Source organism: Photinus pyralis, unplaced genomic scaffold (assembly GCF_008802855.1).
Source record: "Photinus pyralis isolate 1611_PpyrPB1 unplaced genomic scaffold, Ppyr1.3 Ppyr1.4_LG1, whole genome shotgun sequence".
NCBI lineage: Eukaryota > Metazoa > Arthropoda > Insecta > Coleoptera > Lampyridae > Photinus > Photinus pyralis.
Window position 1 is genome coordinate 1,601,188 of NW_022170249.1, and position 15,792 is coordinate 1,616,979.

At 37.8% G+C, this 15,792-nt stretch overlaps 2 protein-coding genes across 2 annotated transcripts; one reads left to right on the forward strand and one right to left on the reverse strand.

Moving 5' to 3' along the window:
* Window positions 1-7,659: 7,659 nt before the first annotated feature.
* LOC116167403 (G2/M phase-specific E3 ubiquitin-protein ligase-like) lies at window positions 7,660-8,815 on the forward strand. The gene is made up of 3 exons (XM_031482759.1): window positions 7,660-8,150; window positions 8,210-8,473; window positions 8,522-8,815. Exons 1-3 carry the CDS (start codon window positions 7,670-7,672, stop codon window positions 8,794-8,796), a joined length of 1,020 nt encoding a protein of 339 aa, XP_031338619.1. The 5' UTR covers window positions 7,660-7,669; the 3' UTR covers window positions 8,797-8,815.
* Window positions 8,805-10,376, reverse strand: LOC116167412. Its single transcript, XM_031482772.1, has 2 exons — window positions 9,827-10,376; window positions 8,805-9,422 (listed from the first exon to the last, which is right to left on the reverse strand). Exons 1-2 carry the CDS (start codon window positions 10,370-10,372, stop codon window positions 9,078-9,080), a joined length of 891 nt encoding a protein of 296 aa, XP_031338632.1. The 5' UTR covers window positions 10,373-10,376; the 3' UTR covers window positions 8,805-9,077.
* Between the last annotated feature and the right edge of the window lie 5,416 nt (window positions 10,377-15,792).

Genomic DNA, 15,792 nt, shown 5'->3' on the forward strand with positions numbered 1-15,792 from the left:
ATCTGCTCAAATTTGGTAATTCTTTCTGAGAGTACCTTGTCTTGTTTGAACACTGTATTGTTTCACTTATACCGGTCCATGCCAGTTTTGTGGAAAGTAAAATCTGACGAATATATAGAGACAAAAAGCGCAGGCATTAGAACAGTTGCTTAAGGTGCATCAGGAGAAATTTCGAAGTGCGACGACGGACGATGTAAAAAATAAATTTAATTCCCTTACGAACGAACTTTAGGAAGGAATTAAAAAAAGTAAAATATTCAAGGAAATCAGGGGCAGGAAGAGAGGAGGAATATGAATCTACTTTAGGGTACTTGGATGCAATGGCCTTCCTCGTGGACCAAGAAACACCTAGTAATTCAATTAATACGATTGAAGATGAATGTGAGGTAGGTTGCAATTTCATTAAAACATTTATATACTTGTAAAACATTTATTATGCCTTTGTATTTTTATTCTGCATTATGTTGGATAATAATACTTTAGACTGCCAAGGAACTGACCCTATTTCATTGAAATATTCTGAATGTCCATCTCTGATAGATGTAGCACTCATCGAACTATGTTTGCTTCTGCTCCTATCTAATGGGCGTGGAACAATATCCTCATTTCTCCAAGAGCGAGGCATCGTTTCTGCGGTATCTAATAGTTCCATGTCAATGGATCCTGTTGGCATGTAATTATTTCCTCCCATCCTCCTCATGTAGTTATGTAAATAACAGCATGCCAAGACGACCTTTCGAAATTCCTCAGGCAATAGACGAATAGGTCTATGAAAAATTCTGAATTTGGCAGCAAGAATGCCAAATGCATTTTCTGAAACGCCTCAAGCTCTACTGCAACGGTAGTTGAATATACCTACGTTGATGATTGGACAGTGTACTACCCTTATAGGGCTTCATTAAATGTTCACTTAATGAAAAGGCATCATCTCCAACAAAAATGTAAGGCAGTTTTACATCAGTGGCGGGTAACTCTTCCTTGTTGGGAAGACCAAGGGTGCCTTCAGCAAATTTGTGTAACCAATAACACCACCGTCAGAAACACGTCCATTTATGCCACAATCGATCATAATAAATTCGTAATTAGCATTTACTACAGCCAATGATACTACACTGAAATTACATTTATAGTTTTACGATTAAACGAACTTACCTGAAGTTCGATCGTAATTATATGAAGCATCCATTCCGAAGATGTCACTAATTAACAACGTAGATTTTTAAAGATAAGTTGCAAACTCTTTAATAACAAACTAGACCAACAGAAGTAACATCAACTTAACAAAACATTCTTAAAAAAGGGCGTCTAAACGTCTAAGTTCAGGATTGTTGAAACATAGGAGACCGACTTCATCAGAGGACGATTGTATAAGCGAGCAAAAGTTTCGGAATCCTTACTCAATTCCGCTGTCAGTTTAATTTGCTCGATGGGGACTCCTAGCCTACACGCCGCTGAAGTCGATGCGTGGCGTGCCGAATTGGGTTTGAACTGGTTGGTGTCAACTCTCGCTAAGTGAAAAATATCCTTCACCCAACGACTAAGCGTCTGTTTCGTGGTAACTCCGTGGGGTTTCTTAAAGGTTAGAAACAGAAAATCCTCTTCGTTTCGAAGGCTACGTTTGCATCTAAGTACGCCGAAACCGTGCGAGCCAAACCGAGATTAGCGTTTTCAAAAAATGGGATCATGAGAACAGGCTGACGCCTGAGGTCTTCAGAAAATCCGGTATAAAGATACGCAAGCCATCCTCGGATCTTTGAATACCCGAAACTTTAATCAACGAAATTGTCTGCAGACGCTGGCCGGTCGCAAGAACAACAAAGGTGGCTAGTTTTCGTGACAGTCCTTTCAAGTCAGAGGTTTGCATCCTTGCAACGAAAGCCAGTACGTGTTGTGGATCCCATGTTCTATTGTACTTTGGTTTTGATGGTCCCAAACGTGACAAACCTCACATGAATCTCTTCACCAAGGGGTCTTCTCCCACTGATCCCGGTAAGATGAGCGAAAGCGCTGAGCGATGGTTATTAAAGGAGCCATACTTACAATGACCGTGACCAAGCAAATCTTGAAGAAAGGACAGCACATTTTTTGCTGTGCCAGTAAACGGGTAAATATTCTGCTTCTCACAAAAGCTCAACCAAAGTGTACGGAAGCTCTGACGGGCCACCGTAGCGTGAAGTTATTAAGACGACTGATAGTCGCGATACAACACGACTTAACAGTCGTGCGTCTCTTAGTCGTGTTGTTTAGCTATTGACAGTCGGGCGACTTTTAGTCTTTTTAGTCTGTTGTGAGTACAGTTAAGTTGCAGTTTAGCTATGTAACTCAAGTGCGTGCGTAACCTCAAAAGTGTTTTCTTGTGTTTATTCATATTTTAGCTATACAATACGTAAGTTTAGGATAGCAATAATATCTATATATGGTACGTGAAGCTTTTAAATTATTTCATGACTAACATTACAATGTACGAGAACGAGTACGAACTGAGACATTCAAGGTCATGTACAATAAAAATGTAGTACATGGTCTGATATTGACCACAGCCAACCGGTTATTGTCAAATCACGAGACCTCTTTACTAAAATCGATGACGAGCTCACGTGATGGTCTGCCAAAAACCGATTAGCCGTGCCGTGGTGAATTTTGGGCCATGGCCTTTAAATGTGTCACTTGCATGTTAGGAGTATTTTATGTCATACTGACACTGCTGACGTAGGTATTAGGCCGGTTCAACACACTATTTTCTCGCTGAATGACCTTGAATGTCTTTTTTCTCACAAGTGTACAAGGTGGCCAAATAAGCGAGGTAAGCGACTGTATCTCAGGCCCTACTAGTCCTACAATCTTGAAACAAAAAAATTTGTCGTAAAAGTGGCCCAGAAACAATACTGCAAAATTTAAAAGTTTCCTTATTGCTTTATTTTGTTACTAAAAAAATATGACCGTTAGCTTCTGTTAAAATCTGCTAGGGAGCATTGATTTACGCTATTCGACGAATTATTTCGGAAAACTCAAATGCAACTATATGTATACTTTGCGTCATTAAAAACAGGGAACAAAGCATAGCTAGCTAGTGAAAACCGCATTCCAATATCACTTCCGGTTATACTTTTATAGCTTAAGGTTCAAGCTATCCAACAATATTTTTTTATATAGAGTGATTTATATATAGTGAGACGTTAGTCTGGTAAACTAAAAAAACTTAATCTTTCAAAGTTACTCGTTTAAGGGGTCCCTACTAATGTTCATCATATTACCATTTAATTAAATTACAGTAAGTACTTTAAGTTATTCAAGAAAAACCTATGTCCAGCGGCGTCTTTTGGGAGCCCATATCTTCGCGAGGAGGGCCGGCAGGGAAAAAGATACCTTGTATACGCAAAATTTGTATTTGGTGCCCCGATTCGTGTTGACAGTGAGTTGATAGCTACTGCGCAGTCGTCGAATAATTTAGAAGTCACGCAATCCCAAAGTTGTTTTGTGTTTGTTGTTTTTATGACGAGTATGTAATTTTTTAGTGTTCATTATGATGGAGAAAGAAGACGACGAGATTGCAGAAGATATGTTTGGATTTTTAAGGAAACAGGGAGTTGACCCTTGCCAATTAGAAAATATGAGGTTTAATGAGGTAAGGTCATTAATATTGTAATCAATGGCCGCGTTACTTTGGTACTCATATACATAGACTACATAGAGTACTCATATATTATAGAGTCCATTTGCATGTAAAAATATATCTTGTATCTCTTTCCCAATGTTGAGGACAAAACAAATAAGTATTTTTTAAATGGGATGATTTATGTACTTATGGTATGTATATTAGAAATCATCGATTGAATAAAGGTACAATATTTACTTGGCTTGAACCAGTTTAGAATTGACAAGTCACAAAGTGGACATTTACATTGAAACGTAAATTTTCAAATCAGCCGAAAAGCAATTTTATGCCTCATTTACATTCAATTTGATAACGAAAGCAGCTTATAAATTGCCAGATTGTATGCAACCGTTTACATTGAAATGTAAAGAGCACTTATGTTGTTATAGATTACACCTAAACTACTAAAAGACATGAAAGAAGATGTTGTGTATTAAGCCAATATGGCAACCCTGCATATAAATATGGAAAAATGACATTTAGCTAGCGGGGTTATGTTCAAGTCAGTATGTTCAAGCTTTGATATAACGCATTATTATTTTACCCAAATGTGTATGTGCTGGTTGGAAATAAAGTGTTATCGCATAACCCGGTTTATTTTGCAACCCTGACACAGTACATTACATTTATTGGCGATGAGGATGGGATCCCGGTGATCTAAATTCGATAAAAAGAAAATCGCGTGTGTAATACGAAAGTGTCTCGATACCTCTACCGTGAGTGACATTAGTAATATTAATAATGGCTACCCTGGGTAATATTGAACAGTTCGACGCGAGTAATCCAACTGGATGGGAGCCCTACCAGGAACGGGTCGGTTTCTTCCTGTCGGCAAATGGCATCACGGATGCCGATAGGAAGAAATCAGTTTTTCTGAGTATGTGCGGTCCTGCTACCTACGACATTCTACGGTCGCTACTCGCACCTAACAAAGTGAAAGACACGGAATACGACGACATTATAAAGACTCTTACAGAACATTTCGCACCCAGAACGTCCGAAATCGTGAATCGTTTCCGATTTTACCGCCGGAATCAAGAGGCAAATGAGAGTTTTTCTGCATATCTCAAAGAATTACGCCACTTGGCGGAAAAATGCAATTTTGATAAGTTAGAAGAGATGCTACGAGATCGAATTGTATGCGGAATCCGAGACGACGGTCTCCAACGACGTCTATTAGCGGAGGACAAAATATCTTTTGCTAAAGCCCAGGATATGTGCCTAGCGCATGAAGTTGCAGCCAGGAGCCTAGCAACTCTCCGCGAGACAGCTACAGGTTCCACTTTTTCGGTGAACAAAGGTGGCAACGCCGCGTCAGCCACAAGCAACAGGTACGCCAACGCCGCTAGTGCCAGTTCGCGAAACCAACATCGGAATTCAAGATCAGCTGTTGATCAAAACACAACAAGTAACGTAAATGTTAAAAAATGTTTTCGTTGCGAATCAAATCACTCGCCGGATACGTGTAGTTTTAAAAATGCAAAGTGTAGATTTTGTGGAAAAGACGGACACATCGAAAAGGCCTGTTTCAAAAACAAAATGTAAATAAAAGACAGGTACATAGTATGAATGATGTTGTTTCTAATAGTGTGGACGGTGAAAATGGACAAATAAACAGAGATGAGTATAACTTTTCTTTAAATAATGTAAGTACGGACAAACTTACAGGCAAATTCACTCTAGATGTGAAAATAAACAATAAAAGTCTGACTATGGAAGTAGACTCAGGCGCAGCCTACAGTGTAATAAGTAGAGCTAATTTATATAAACTCTGTAGTGGTAAACTGCCAGTACTTCGACAGTGTGGCGTTATTCTACGAGACTATCAAAACAGCCTGATTGCTATACATGGTGAGTGCGACGTCGACGTACAATGTGGTTCCAAAGCAGCACGACTACCTCTCATCGTTGTATCAGGTAACCGAGCAAGCCTGATTGGAAGAAATTGGTTTGTACCATTGGGTGTGTCAATTGCCGGGGTGAGTAAAATTTTTAATGTTCCGGATTATGTGCGTGATTACCCAGACGTATTTTCGATAGAATTAGGAACTTTTAAAGGTCCGCCGGTCTCGTTTGACCTAGACCCAAACGTTAAGCCCATTGCACTTAAGGCTCGGAAGGTGCCCTTCGCTCTCAAAGACAGGGTAGATCGCGAGCTTGATAGACTTAGTGCACAGGGTGTGCTAGTGCCGGTAGCATATCCAAAATGGTGCACCCCAATCGTTGTGGTCTCAAAGAGCAACGATGAAGTGCGTATTTGCGGGGACTATCGTAGTACCGTAAACAAAGCCTTACGCGCTGATACTTATCCAGTGCCGTCCGTCCAGAAAATTTTAGCTACACTTAATTCCGCGGTAGTGTTTGCAAAATTAGACATGGCTCAAGCTTATTTACAGCTTACCGTCGACGAAGCTACAGCCGACGCGCAGACAATCATTACGCACCGTGGCGCGTTTCGCTGTAACCGATTGCAATTTGGAGTGTCCGTAGCGCCCCAAATTTTTCAACGTTTTATGGACATGCGTTTATCTAATATACAGGGTGTCCTACCGTATTATGATGATATCCTGATAGTAGGTAGTTCAGATTCGGACTTACAACAGAAAGTGCGCGCGGTACTTAACCGTTTTCGAGAAGATGGCCTCCATCTTAAAAAGAATAAGTGTATCTTCCGCGCTGACAAAATTACGTTTTTAGGATTTGAAATAAGTGCTCAAGGCATTAGTCCTACAAAAGATAAAATTCGCGCTATTGTTGAGGCGACGGCGCCTACAAACAAAAATGAACTCCAGTCGTTCTTAGGTCTTTTAAATTTCTACCACGCATTTTTAAAAGACAAAGCAGATGTCGCGGAACCTTTACATAAACTGTTACACAAAGACGTTAAATTCCAGTGGCGCGCCGAACATAACATTGCGTTTACGCGTCTTAAAAATATAATTGCAAGTGAACCGATCTTGAGACATTATAACGAGTCTAAACCTCTAATACTCACCTGTGATGCCAGTCCATACGGTGTGGGTTGTGTCCTCGCTCAGCCCGACGACGCGGGTAATGAGTATCCAGTCAAAAAATAAACATGGAAAATCGTATTTAACTTGAACTTCCAAAGCCGACTCGACAGCAACTCATTTTTGATCGCCAGTTATAATCTATTCTCAAACTCCTGTCGAACCTTTTCAAATGTTGGTTTTGCAATATTTCGACATTCTTAAATTATTCTCTGTCTTAGTTCGTCTATGTTCGCCGGTTGCGTTTTAAATACGACAGATTTCAAATGTATCATATTAGTTTATTTTTTGATTTGCACGATAATTACTAACCTAAATGTAATGCTATTTGGTATGGTTAGAAAGCATTTTTTCAGAGCTTTCCAACGACGTATCACACATGGGGGGTCACTATTTAAGATTTAAAAGTTGGGGTGGCTGGGGCGCAGGGGGTTGGAGGGGGTGCGTCGCCAACTATGTCATTGTGATTCGCCCTCCGAATTACCGAAACGGATTTTGATTTTTTTAAATATCTCGTTTATTTAATAAGATATGGGGGGGTGGTAAGTTTTCAAATTGTATGTATCCTATAGACGTTTTTAGCGCATTTTTGAAAAAAATACGCTATTATATTCGTCATTGCTGGCAGGCCGGCTGTCCGGGTTAGATCTCCACAACTACAATAGCTAGAGACTTCAAATTTTCACTAAAAGCTTTCTGCTATAGTGTAGATGTGCAGGCACTAGTCTATTTTGAGTTAGATTACTTGTGAGATCGATAATTGAAGAAAATAATTTCGATATGGGTTTCGGAGGTGCTATAATTTTACTCTACTAACTATTCTTGTGTGGTAATTGGCGATACTCCTACCAATCTAGATCCGAGTCTAGATCTCTCAGAATGTCAATATTTTCCGCAGACGTTTAAAGAAGTGTTACGAATTTTACAAAAATCAGTTGATCTCGAAACATCATATACATTTACTGTTTTCAGAGATGAAATTTTTGAGTGTTGTGTAAGGGCCATGAGACGACCGACATTTTCACCATATAAAAAAATGTTCGTGAAATTTAGCGATATTGAGGGACTGTCGGAAGGGGCCATTGACGATGGAGGGCCAACGAGGGAGCTTTTTCGGCTTGTTTTAACTTACATTAAAGATAGTCCAATGTTTGTCGGTAACCGCAAAAAACTATCACTTAACGCAGTTGCTTTGGAAAACAAGCATTATTTCGAAGCAGGCCGGATCATAGCTTTATCGCTAATACACGGAGGCCCTGCCCCACATTTTGTTTCGGATTTCCTCTTTAGTTTGATAGTCGGAGATGAGAATACAAAACCCACATTTGAAGATGTAGAAGAGGATGTCAGATCGACCCTAATACAACTAAAAAATTGTGATTGTCTTTCCGATGCACAGAATATAGTTACGGACAACAATATATTTTCGACTGCGGGATATAGTTTTATTTTCAAGATTGAAGAGATACCAAAAGTTTTAGAGGGTGAGTAACTAAACTGGACTGAATATAAGAACGTCATATTCATAATATTACCTTTCCAGGGACGGTCACATTTTTTACTGTCACAAGAATTAGCGATGCTTTATTTCAGTTCATGGAAGGCCTCAAGACGTGCAACGTCTATGAGTATTTGACAAAATATCCTCATCTATTTAAAAGGTATATGTGCAATGACATAATAGCAATTACAGCAGAAGATCTGGATAACTTGTTTGAAGTATCATATTCCGCCATCGGTTCAAATACACGAAAAGTCGAAAACAAGGTTATTACCTATTTTCGGGATTTCCTGCTTGACTGTGAAGGTATAAAAAATCGTCTAAAGCAAGTTATTAATTTTTTGTAATTTTCAGGTAATAACTCTCAAGATATATCTAGTACCTGCTCCCATGGAAAGGTGTCAGTAACAGATGTTATGGTATTTGCCACAGGTGCAGACCATATTCCTCCATTAGGCTTTCGAACAAAGCCGCAAATAGAATTTTTGCACGGCGATTCAAGTATTTACCCAAAAGCAAATACATGTTCTCTGACGCTTCAATTGCCAGTTGCACATACGAAATACGAAGAATTTACAAATGCTTTGAATTTCTCAATTGCCAATTGCAATTCTTTTGGGTTCTCGTAGTTTGTAAGTTATCCATATTCTGAATGCACAGTTGCCTTTTTGTAACTTTATGTTTATTGTTGAGTTTTGTCAGCTTCATTTTTATTAAAACTGCGAATTCTAATATGTTTTACTTAGAAGGTTTATTTTGTTTCAATAAACGTAACGGCTAAATTGCAATGATTTATTTAACCCATTTCCACGAAGCTATACATAGAATTAAGCATGAAATGAAAAGATTATAAGCACTTAAGTAATATGACTGCTGTTTTTTCTAAATTATCTAAAAACTAAACTAAAAATTAATGCAAATGTAGTTCTTCCAGCATTTTAATAATTTCCGTCCTTAGTTCACAATACTTATTTATTGCTAAGTAAGTACTATCCGATGCACCAAGATTTTTTTCTCTACTTATGACATCGCATAGCTCAAATACAGTTTCATCACGACATGATCTGTTCACAACTTCGCACAGATTTGCACAATTTTCGATGTAATTCTCTTCAACAGGATTTAGAAAATTGGTACCGCCATATAAAGCAGGAAAATCATACATCATATCGGGGCGACCGCTTGGTGAAATGCTGTTGCGTGTTTTACGGATCACGTGGTTGTTCCACTCTTGAGCAAATTCATTTAGTTCTACCTACAATTAAAAAAATGTCTTTGTGAATAAAAATGTCACGCGATACGAGACATCTCTTCTTGTCTCGAAGCCGTTTGTGCCGTCTCGGCAACATGTTGTGTCAAACTTCGAAACAAGGCTTTATCTCGTCTAAAGCTCCTATCAGTTGTCTGTAATCTTTTTTACCATCAACTGACAGGAAAACGGTGTTCTATCGGTTGACGGTAAAAAAATTAGTGACAGGAGCCAAACTTTACAATAAGTTCACATAGAAAGGGACAGATTTCGTAAAATTTTTAGAAGCCAATCAAGAACATGTCAAACATAATTTTTAAATGCATACATTTTTGGTAACCTCACTGGTTTCGCATTTAACACACCTTATCGCCTATTCTATGCGACCTTACTGTAAATTACCTATATACCTGTATTAGGTCCATGAAACAATACTGGAGAAGTGACTTATCGATTAAAGTACCATTAAACATTCCGTCATCCTTAAGATGTTCAAAACAGTTCATCCAGTACTGACTATGTTGTCTTCTGAGCAAACCCCACCAAGCCTCGATTCTCTGATTTGCTTGGCTTGTACCATATAAAAATGGTGGCAATACATTACCATTTTGAACATTATGCATTGCTTCATGAAAATATTCTTGCACATGTTTAACAAGTCCATTTTCGGTGCCCATATCCGTCCTTATACTTTGCGGATAACCCTTTATATTGGTTACGGTATCCAGAAAATCGCTACATATAATTCTGGGATTATTGTTGGAATATGCTGCTCTAAGCCATAGTATTTTGTGGGAAAATCCGTCAATGCATCCACTTATGCATACTCCATATGGCTTTAATTTTTCATATCCGTCAATATGCCACATATAATTCGGGCGTTTGTTATAGTAATGTCTTCTTCTTAGTCTTTTCCTTCGACGCACCAACATACCTTCAGGATCCAATAAATGCATTATTTGCCGAATAGATGACTGCTTTACTGTCATTCCATTTCGAATGCATCTTCGATAAATCCACTTATACCCAGGCATTTGTCCACTTCCAAGCAAATGTTCTTGCAGAAAACTATCTCTATAGGGGTATACATCTTTCGGCGAAACAGACCCATCGTCTTGAGCCGGCGTTTCAGTGTCCTTGGACTGATATCTTCATCATGTGTTAAGAGATATAAAAGTATTTCGTTCTGCTGCAACCCTAGGTTAAAGTAATGACGAATTAGTCTGTTTAAACGTTCATTGTCAGCATTCATATTTCCTACAAACGAAAGGCACCAAAATTGATGTAATTACTCGGGTTACGCACGCACTTGAGTTAAACTTAACTGCAACTTAACTGAACTAACAACAGACTAAACAAGACTAAAAGTCGCCCGACTGTCAATAGCTAAACAACACGACTAATGGCCATATGCACCGTTTTTTATTTAAACTGCGCTTACGTAAGCTCGCTTAAGTAGTTAAGCGCTATACATAATTTTTGGTAATGCACCGTACCAAACTAAACCGAGTTTTGGTAAACCGTGAATATGTTTGGCAACGTAGCATTTTTAACCCACAATGCACTTCGTCTACTCAGTTGTTTGACATGTTATAACCTCAAATAACATTGTGAATTGTGATTGTAGTATTGTACAGATTTCACGTCTTTGTTAAAACTATACAAATATGAGCAACGCAAAAGTTCGAGTGCCCAACTTTTCCAGTACAGAGAAGCTTCATCTTTTAACGATTATATCTCAAAAATATTACAAGATCCTAGAGGACAAGAAGACTGATCGCGTTTCAACGGGACAAAAAGAAAAGGCGTGGGACGAAATAGAAGCCGAGTTTAATGCTTCATCTACCTGCACCACATACAGAAATGCACTGAGCCTCAAGAAATGCTATGAAAACCGAAAAAAAGAGCTCCGGAAAACTTTAGCTACTAATAAAAGAGAAGCATTATTAACTGGTGGCGGTCCACCGCCAAAGAAGAAGAAAGATGGGGACGATACACTGATGGATGACATTTTAATGGCCATTTTAAATGAGAAAACTTTGTTGGGTCTTAAAAATCCATTTGATGATGATGCAGATGAAACGGAGATACCCCACATTGAAGGTAATGAGGAAGTTGTTCTTGAATTAGAGGCATACCCATGCGAAGTTGCAACTACCGAAAACTGTGTAGCGGATACTGTTAATGTGGAAGCACAGGTAAGTTTTTATCAGTAATAGTCAGAGACTTGTTATAACTAGACCGCGCGTAACGTAGATTTTACTATAAACGCCTGTTGTCAATATAGGATAGGCAACCAACTGTTCATTGCGGGGCAGACGTACGTTCTGCAGCTTGCTTTAGCCATGTTTATTCTAAATTTTAGTAGCAAAAAGAGATAACATACAGCTGTTAACTGTTTTAATCGAATTTATTGGTATTTTATTTGAAGTAAATTGATATACATATAACTGCCTTACTCTAGTCCTAGTTTGATTTATATGTGTATTTTGGTGGTGAACACGTATGGGAAAATATACTCTTAAAACTAAAGTTGTAAGTAGTAAGATATGATTATTTAGCGGATATTGATTCAATATATTCCTATCCAAAAACCCAAATGGGCTGTAACTGTTATTTATTTTTCTTAGACTGCTGATAACCATTTTGTTTACAACGCGGTGTGGTGTGGATTGAATGAAAAACCTGAACACATTTTCAGCAATTTGGCAAATTTTTAATGCATCGCTTGATACGTGCAACAATCCTCCACGATGTTTTCTAGTTAAAAGCTTTGAATGACTCTCTGATGCGAATATCGCATCTGCACATATGGAACATTTAACAGACTTACCTATTTTTCTTGTAACAAAACCTGAAATATACTTAGTACCAGTAAGTACTTAGTTACGTCTATACCTAATAGACAAATAGGTACTGCCGTTGTCTTGCTGGTAAAGGATGTCGAATAATAGTTCTACGTTATTTTAAGTGAATGGGAAAGTCGAAAACGCTCGGTATTGCATTATTGTTTAACACCTTCGTAGGTACCTTTCTAAAATCGGCTTCATTCCCCGCAAATGCACTATGGTGGGAGTAAATTTTTCTCTTCGAATGGCTCTGATCCATTGGCCCTTTAAACTTTTATCCGTTGAAAATCAGCGTATTATTTAAAAATTTATCGACAGAGTACATGTTGATAGGCACAAGTTAACCTAAGTTTATTGGTTTATTCTCAACAGAAATTTATCTGTTCACTAATTCGAGCTAATCACGAGAATGATTAATGAACGGAACATCTAAAATAACAGCTTATTTCATTATATTGCATATCATCTCAGCGATTTTTGCCCCGCGGTGCATTGTGTGTTGCATACTGTGTCGACAACACCTTAGATACGTTAAGCGCAGTCTAGTTATAGCAAGTCTCTGGCATCTCATGCACGTATAATGACGTACCGTACTTAATGTACTTACGCAGTTATTTGTAGTGGATGCGGTCGGCTCCACCATTATCCTATACTATACATGTACAAAACTTGTGTAGGCTGTCATGTCTCTTTAATAGTCAAATACGAACTGGTTATTCACATTGAACATTATACAATATGTACATAAGACATTACAATACTTTTAGTGTAATGATTGGTGCTACACCACATCTCCCTTATTTAATAAAGAACTAGAGCAGGTGTAGTCTAATTGTCTTGGCTTCTCGGCGTCATTGCACTTACACTTGGTTTGAATGATCGCTATCCTTATTACAATTACATTTTGATTGTGAACTCCTAAATTCATCATCAAATTATATACAAAATTGTAATAAACTTATCCGTTATTTTCTACATTATTTGTATGTACATTGTTCAATATTAAATCTAATTTCTAATTAACACCTTACATCTAATGTCTGCACTTTGTAAGTTCTATTACTAGGTTGATCTACTATTTACCCTTTCCATGGATTTTGGGTTTTAAATTGCATACCAAACGGCTGTGCCGATTTTTAAAATCTGTGTCTCGTACTTTACACCTTACTATATATTGCTTTTTGTTTCACGATTGAGAATTACTAATTTTCTGATTAATTTTGTCGTTGTAATTAATTTGGATTAACTTTGAATCAATTATATAACAAGTTGCTCTGAGTATCGGACATTAAAATTGAGATGGGTATAACAATTTGTAAACAGGAGTGTCGAAAGCTATAATAAGCGTTAGATAAATATCTTCATTATTTTCAGTGATTCTTAATTAATTTTTATTGTTTGAAATGGTTCTCTCCGTTTGTACATTTGACTGTTGGTGATGCACGGAGAGGATGTTATTGATAAAAAAATTCACTGTTTTACTAAAATTTTGAAATTTAATGCCTGTGAATTTTTTTGCAGTGTCGGAAACGACTATTTGGGATTCCATGTTTGCAAAAATTGCTTTTTAATTTGTTAATTATGTTACTAGATTGTTAATTTTATGAAGATTCGAGATTTCTGAAATTTTGAGTATTAGTCTACTACAATTAGATAAATTTACAGATACTTCATATAAGTTCAATGCCCACTTTTGCATGGTTTTTTAATTATTTCTGTGAGAAATCATCGTTCTTTTTTATTTGAGTTCGTGGTTGAGTTTTTTCGACAAATTTCTATGAAATCTACAACATTGCGTGATATAAACCTCAGGAACTTTGTATGTCTTTTGTTATTTTTAGTTGAGGCCATATTTTTATAGCATCATATTTTTTCTTCATCTATCATTATCCCTTCACTCGACCGAGCAGTGCGCATTGTCGTCACGATGCTATTCGGCGAAGGTTGTGTGGTACGAACGCTGCCGACTTGCTCTGTTGGAGGTTTGTCAGGGGTTTTCCTCGACATACGTAAGCTTCGCATAATGCTCATTTATGTTGAAATCTACGATGGCAAATGCTGAGCAGTACCTCCCCTTCAGCACCTAAACTTCCTGCCATCCCTAACTTATATCCATCCTTACAAATCCCTTCTTGGCCGAAGAGGCCAGGAAGCCCTGAGCAGGCCGCCTCCCGGGGGGGAATCTTTTTTTTCCTGGTTTAAGTTTTCAAAGGGGGGGGGAGTGCCGGAAGAATGAAACAGCGTTGGGCTTTTTCCTTTTTTTTTCCTTCACTCGAGGAATTATACCCTATAGTATTTAATTTCCTACTCCAATCTACACAGAATTAAAAAATTTGAACCAGTTATAAATGAGAACCATGACTTCAGCTATTAAATTATCAGAGGTCGCCAGCATGTTTAAAATCGAAGATAGTGAAACAGTATTTACCTTTGTAGTAATAGATTGTGCTTGCAATCGTGTCGAGTATGTACTAGTTCTACTTATCACAATTGTTTGTCCAGGTAGAACCGACAGTTCAGGCGTCACTTTCGTGTTTTCGAACCTGTTTAAATATTTATCGAAAGGAATAAGTTCTAGATAAATTATTGGGTAGATTTTCTGCATTTATCAACATAACCCCCAGGATATCGCGTCTTCAAATTTCTAGTAAATTGGACGTTTTAAAAATTGCGAAATTCACCAACCCGTACCTATACTAATAGGAAGAAAGAAATGAAGTATGAAGTAGAAGTACGCAAATAGGTACATGATACATGTTTTCTTGAAGGATATAACGTAACCTATTTTACATTCAAGATGGAAATCATAGATTTCTTGACTTATTCGAATCCGATGACAAGAATATTTGAGGTGATCTATCGCGACCTAATATTGATAAGACTCGAAATTAGCAGTTTCTTTCAGATGTACGCGGTGTGCATTTACATCACGATTTTAGTGTCATGTTCAAGTACTATATTCTGTAATTTACGTTGACAAGTTATATTAAAGTCACTGAATTGTCTTCAAAAACAAAAGCATTCGTTCAAATTGTAGTAGTAAGCTATATCTTTCTACTGAAAGCCCCACAACCTCGTTCTTCTCGACGGTTTTTACCGACGGGTAAGACGGTTCGGTAAAACTGATTGCAAAACGAGGTTTGTGGACTAAACCGTCGGTTTACCCCGTCTTCCAAAAGAGTATAAGTGGCTTGATTTTGTCGGTTTTCGTTCCATCGTTTTCGGGTAAAACTCCGAGGTTGTGCTAAAACGACGGTTTTATCAGTGGGGCACTATGCCATTTAATGCACATTGAGATAATGACTGACTTAGGCAATCAATAAGCAATTCCTCACGGAATTTTATGGTTATGCAGAAGTATTCCGTGTCTCTATTGAAAATCAAGTGCAGCCAATTACAGCGACCGAACAAACAAAGTTAAAAAATCATCGTAAACGATTTACATAAAGCGCATTCCACTTGCATTCATTTCCATTGTAAGATGCAATTCTGTTAAAAAATCGGTTATTCTCTCCTTCTGGGTTTTT

Coding starts and splice junctions, on each gene's coding strand:
- LOC116167403 (XM_031482759.1), top strand. CDS start 7,670: ATGAGACGACCGACATTTTCACCATATAAAAAAATGTTCGTGAAATTT. Junction 8,151..8,209: donor GATACCAAAAGTTTTAGAGG/GTGAGTAACTAA, acceptor TTACCTTTCCAG/GGACGGTCACATTTTTTACT. Junction 8,474..8,521: donor TTTCCTGCTTGACTGTGAAG/GTATAAAAAATC, acceptor TGTAATTTTCAG/GTAATAACTCTCAAGATATA.
- LOC116167412 (XM_031482772.1), bottom strand. CDS start 10,372: ATGCATTTATTGGATCCTGAAGGTATGTTGGTGCGTCGAAGGAAAAGA. Junction 9,423..9,826: donor GTTTCATGGACCTAATACAG/GTATATAGGTAA, acceptor TTTTAATTGTAG/GTAGAACTAAATGAATTTGC.